General features: G+C 39.7%; 1 protein-coding gene across 1 annotated transcript in view; it reads left to right on the forward strand.

Moving 5' to 3' along the window:
- Nucleotides 1-5,637, forward strand: part of LOC111152296 (lengsin, lens protein with glutamine synthetase domain) — a 28,541-nt gene extending 22,904 nt beyond the window's left edge. Inside the window, exon 5 of the mRNA XM_022510775.1 lies at nt 4,216-5,637. Within this exon, the coding sequence (XP_022366483.1) occupies nt 4,216-5,415 (1,200 nt within the window). The 3' untranslated portion in view covers nt 5,416-5,637. The remainder of the gene's footprint in view (nt 1-4,215) is intronic.
- The last annotated feature ends 363 nt before the right edge of the window (nt 5,638-6,000 follow it).

Here is a 6,000-nt window from a genome sequence, read left to right on the forward strand (position 1 = left end):
AAGAAATCCTTTAGACCTGCTTGCAGACATTATTTTCTCTTCATCCATGCAAGAATACATGTTGGTTAATTTTGACAAGAAAATGTGAAATTTCCTGTGAACAGGCCGAAAATCTAATTTATATGAATTTCTTTCAATCAATAAGAAAACACAACTGACAGCTCAGGCACTTGCCAGAGACCTCAATATAAAACTGCTTGCTATTCAGTTTTTGTCAAATCCTAATCATTTATTCCACTAATGGCATCTCAAAGCTACATATTTAGAGTATTATTCTAGTTCCTCAAAGAAACTCTTTTATGAAAATATAATTTAATATGCTCCCTCCACTTGCTGGGGATTGATAAAATTGGCATAAAAAGAAAATGTCTGCAATTCTTTTTAAAAATACTATTGAAAATACTTTCCATTATCTCATTCAATGTCCAATGTATTAGAATCAATTTTTTTCTTCTGGAGTTTGTGCAGGGAAAAAGTTTGTCTATCATAAGAATTTTAATATAACTTATCATACTTCTTCTCATTCGCTGTATTTATTTTTTGTCTTAATTTGCAAATACAAACTCATTTTCTCCTTTTATTACCTAGTCATTATTTTATTCTTATTTAATGATTATAGAGTGTCTATTTATTTTTTAACAAAGCACTTTGAATTCATTTTGGAACTTGTGAAGGTATAGGTAATAGTGAATATTTACATCATGAGTAATTGTAATTAAAAATTAAATTATTCATTTTGTGAAATTCATTGCAAATGGACATAAAAAATAAGTTCAACTGTGCAAAACAATATGAACAACATGAGTCTGATATAAATACAATTCTGTATGGGGAACTCATTAAACGAAGAGTGGATCCATGATTTGAATTAGCCTATAACATAGTGAAAGTAATTTCAATCTTTCTAAAGTAATTTTTGAACCTTTTTCTATTTGTGGAAAATAAAATGTCAATTTAAAAATTATTGTTAGACCATGCAGGGAAATACAGGAGGTAATATAACCCATCTTCTTCATTTATACATGAATGAAGGGAGGCCCAGAAAAGTTAAGGAAAGTGTTCTCAAACTACACAGGCAATTACAGGCAGAGTTGGGATGTCCACCTCTGATTCTTCACTTCCAGTTACAATACTCCTCCTTTCCCTTCTCCTCCTCCTCCTTCTTTTCCTTTTCCTTTTTTTAAAAAATTTATTTATTTAACAGAGAGAGAGATCACAAGTGGGCAGAAAGGCAGGCAGAGAGAGAGGGAGGAAGCAGGCTTCCTGCTGAGCAGAGAGCCTGATGCGGGGCTCTATCCCAGGACCCTGAGATCATGACCTGAGCTGAAGGCAGAGGCTTAACCCAGTGAGCCACCCAGGCACCCCAGATGGTATCTACTTTTTAAAGAAAACTTATCATATGCCTGGCACTGTGCTAAATGCCTTACAAACATTAGCTGATTAAACCTTACAACCAACTGTCTCTGTTCTAGCAAAAGACTAGTTTTATTTAAATTATATGCAGATAATGTAGATTCTTTCTATCTTTGATCTAATCAAAATATGATGTATTGCAGCAGAATTTATAACCAATTCTTTGGTGGCCTTTACTGTGATCCAAATTTCAGTTATTGTAGAGATTTGAGCTATTATGCTAGAGTTTTTATTGAATCCCTGGTGATCTATATTAGAGTGTGAAGTTGTCCCAATACTTTGTATTTATAAATACTTGTGAAGATAACTTCATTAGTTGTCATGAGCAAGACATGTTTATGTATATTTATATATCGCCCACTACTAATAAAGAGTCGTTTGAATTCAGAATGTTCAAAAAAGAACAAAGAAAATGACAGTGTTAAAAAAGAGTGCTCAGAAAAATACAGATTAAATAGTTTGAAGAACAATGTGCGACTTTTTCCTATTCTTTAAATCTGTGAAGGCCTAGCGGAATGAAATGTAACAAATTCTTCCCTATTGTTCACAACCAGGTGAATACAAACACAGATTTCAATTGCAGGAACTCTTGGAAATCTCCTGAATAAAATACATTACCCTTTGTTTTAGGGATACACAGAACTAACATATGGACTTTCAAACTAAGAAATTGAAAAGTAAGGAAATATCATTATTTCTTATAGTAAAAATTCAAATGAAAGGATTTCATACTAAAGTATTCTGAAATGCCACAATGTCTCTGTGTGTGTGTGTGTGTGTGTGTGCAGGTCATTGAGGGAACTGAAAAAATTAAGCAGGCACTGAATAGTGCTTGACTTTCTCAACTTTATTACTGGCAAAAGCAGATTTGGATCAGTCAAGTCAAATGGCATTTGAAAGTCTATGTACAGATGTGAGGAAGTGCGGGGGCTCACGGTCAAAGGCAGAAGAGGGACCAGTAGCGTGGTCCCTGTTAGCATCTGTCTTTGGTAGCCAGGCTCTTTGGTACTGGAGGTAATAGAAGAAACAATTTGGCTTATAGAATGTTAGCATGTGTTATTAACCTCATGATACGCACTGACATAATGGGACCCAAACCTTACAGTTAGCTTCTCCCCTACCATTACTGTAAACTTCAACGCATGAAGCTTTGTTATGTTGCTATGACATAATTTCTAGAAACCGTTTTAACGTGTCTGCTCAACTTTATAACCTCATCATGTCCCTATTGTCTGGCACATAGCAAAAGTTAAATGAATGACCAAATACACTGACCCCAAGAGGTCTATGGCTAGAAAGTGCCTTAGCAACCATCGAGCCTAACACGTTTGTTACACAGACATGGAAGCCGACTCACTCGGTCCATTGGTTTGCGTAACTTCACTCAAGTGATGAATGAAAGAGTTAGGCCTAGAAGTCAGACTTGTTGACACTCAGTTTGTGGCTGACTTGAAGGCGATAACACGTTTTGGAACTATAGCTTTGGAGATCTAAGTCCACGCTCACAGGCCAAGTTTCAGGGACTGTGAGGCTGTTATGTATTCATTCTTAGTGGGTTGTGTAAGTGGATGAAGAGAGGAGTGCAGCTGTCAGCAGACCTGGGACCTCTGGATGACAGACCAGAGTCCTTAGGATGACTGTTGTGTGTGTCCTAGGACTGACCACTGTTAAGTTCCTGGAAGGACTGAAGATTTTCAGTTAACTATAGGGATTACAACAAAATAAGCCAAAAATAAAACCTTAGCTGAGATATTAGCAACTATGCCATAAAATAAAAAGTGCTTTAAAAAGAACTAGGTTATGGGTGCCTGGGTGGCTCAGTGGGTTAAAGCCTCTGCCTTCAGCTCAGGTCATGATCCCAGGGTCCTGGGATCGAGACCTGCATCGGGCTCTCTGCTCGGAAGGGAGCCTGCTTCCCCCTCTCTCTCTGCCTGCCTCTCTGCCTACTTGTGATCTCTCTCTCTCTCTGTCAAATAAATAAATAAAATCTTTAAAAAAAAAAAAAAAAAAGAACTAGGTTATGATCATTTCAAACAATTTCACAAGGCTTTACCTTTGTCATTTGCTATAAAGACATTTCTTTTATTATTGTACCTTTTATTTAATGACTGCTATTTTCAGATCCCAAAACATATAAAGCCTTCCAGGCTAAAAATATTAAGAGTTGTTTATAAAAGTAACTCGGGATTTATTTTAAAATATTTTAAATTTGGGGGCCCCTGGGTGGCTCAGTTGGTTAAGCAGGCAACTCTTGGTTTCAGCTCAGGTCATGATGTCAGAGTCCTGGGATCAAGTCTGAGTGGGGGCTCCCCATCAGCAGGGAGTCTGCTTGAGGAAATTCTCTCTCCCATTCGTCTGCCCTGGCCCTCACCGTCTCTCTGTTTCTCGCAAATAAATAAATACAATCTTTTTTTTTTTTTTTTTAAGATTCTATTTATTTATTTAACAGACAGAGATCAGAAGTAGGCAAAGAGGCAGGCAGGGGGTGGGGGTTACAGGGGCGGGGGGGTGGGAAGCAGGCCCCTTGCTGAGCAGAGAGCCTGAGGCAGCTTGATCCGAGGACCCTGAGATCATGACCTGAGCGGAAGGCGGAGGTTTAACCCACTGAGCCACCCAGGCTCACCTAAATAAATACATCTGAAAAAAATAAAATATTTAGAATTTATTTGATATTAAGCTAATGTTAACCAATGGATGTGAAAGACATTTTTTTTCCTCATGAGCAATGTGTCTCCCCACTCCCACCCTTTCCTTTGCTTTCAAGGGTCCAAACCTGATTGCTCTGACCTTTAATTTCCTCAGGAAAAAGTGATCCATGGCGTCTGCATGCCCCGAGGTTATCTGGAACTGATACCGAATCCTAAGGACGATGAAGTGGATCACATAAGAGCAACGTGTTTTAATAGTGACATCGTCCTGATGCCGGAGCTCTCAACCTTCCGGGTTCTGCCATGGGCTGAGAGAACTGCCAGAGTGATATGTGACACGTTCACTGTGACTGGGGAGCCTCTTTTGACTTCTCCACGGTACATCGCCAAAAGGCAGCTGACCCAGCTGCAGGACGCTGGCTTTTCCCTGCTCTCCGCCTTCATCTATGATTTTTGCATTTTTGCTGTGCCCGAAATTATCAATTCAAAGACCATCTCTTTCCCTGCTTCAACACTGCTAAATAATCATGACCAGCCTTTCATCCAGGAGCTTGTTGATGGTTTGTATCACACTGGAGCCAATGTCGAGAGTTTTTCCTCCTCTACCAGGCCCGGTCAGATGGAAATCTGTTTTTTGCCCGAATTTGGCATCAGTGCAGCTGATAATGCATTCACCCTCAGAACAGGTGTCAAAGAAGTTGCGAGGAAATATAATTACATCACCAGCTTTTTCATCGAGACCGGATTCTGCAATTCAGGAATTTTGTCTCACAGTCTCTGGGATGTCGGGGGGAAGAAAAATACGTTTTGCAGCAATTCTGGAGTCGAGGAGCTCACGATCACTGGGAAAAAATGGTTGGCAGGGCTCTTGAAGCACTCTGCTGCTCTCAGCTGCCTGATGGCTCCTGCTGTTAGCTGCCGGAAGCGTTATTCCAAGGAGAGTAAACACCTCAAGGAGAGTGTGCCTACGACATGGGGATACAATGACAACAGCTGTGCTTTTAATATCAAGTGTCACGGTGAGAAAGGCAGCCGGATAGAAAATAAACTGGGCTCCGCGACTGCAAATCCATACCTGGTGCTGGCGGCGACGGTTGCTGCGGGCTTGGATGGACTTCAAAGCAGTGATGGTGTCCTGGCCGGTCCCAATGACAGCACGGACTTCTGTCAGGCCAAATCTGCCAAGATCCCTTTGAAACTGGAAGATGCTCTTGTAGCACTGGAGGAAGATCAGTGTCTGAGACAGGCCCTGGGGGAAACTTTCATTCGCTATTTTGTTGCCATGAAAAAATATGAGCTGGAAAATGAAGAAACAGATGCTGAGAGAAATAAATTCTTAGAATATTTTATTTAGACTAGAACCCTTAACTATTCTTTTGGAGATGTGTTTTTTAAGTAGCTGATCTTCCAGGAAGAAAAGATTGGATTTTTATAATCAACGACAAAAGGACTACATAGGCTTTCGCTCTTTTTTGTCCCAATGGAATATTTGACCGATGAAGTGGGACTGCTGAGAGGATTCTGATAGTAGAAGCAAACAATAAAGTTGTGGTGCAGTTGTAATATGCAGATTTCCCAGGTCTTGTTGGTCAGTCATCGTTTCCGCTGTGTATGTTGACCTAGAGAGAAATATTCAGTTATTTCAGGCAACAGATACATTCATACAATAAAAAAGTCTTAAGAATTACAAAGCAAAATGTAAATGACTGAAAAAAAGAAGAAGTTCAATTATACACATACATTGTGACTGCCAGGGAGACAAAAATGCTTACTCATACAGTTTCAGTAATCTAGATAAATAGAGCTCTGTTATCTGCCCTTTCCCCATCCTTCTGCCATTACCCCTCCCATTGGCTCACCTGCCAGGAATGTGGCTAGGGGAACACTCTTGGGAATGGAGCTCATGCAAGATGGAATAACAAGGAAGAAGCTCTGCTTT

This window comes from Enhydra lutris, unplaced genomic scaffold (assembly GCF_002288905.1).
Source record: "Enhydra lutris kenyoni isolate GAN:26980312 unplaced genomic scaffold, ASM228890v2 scaffoldscaffold28, whole genome shotgun sequence".
In the NCBI taxonomy this organism is placed as follows: Eukaryota; Metazoa; Chordata; class Mammalia; order Carnivora; family Mustelidae; genus Enhydra; species Enhydra lutris.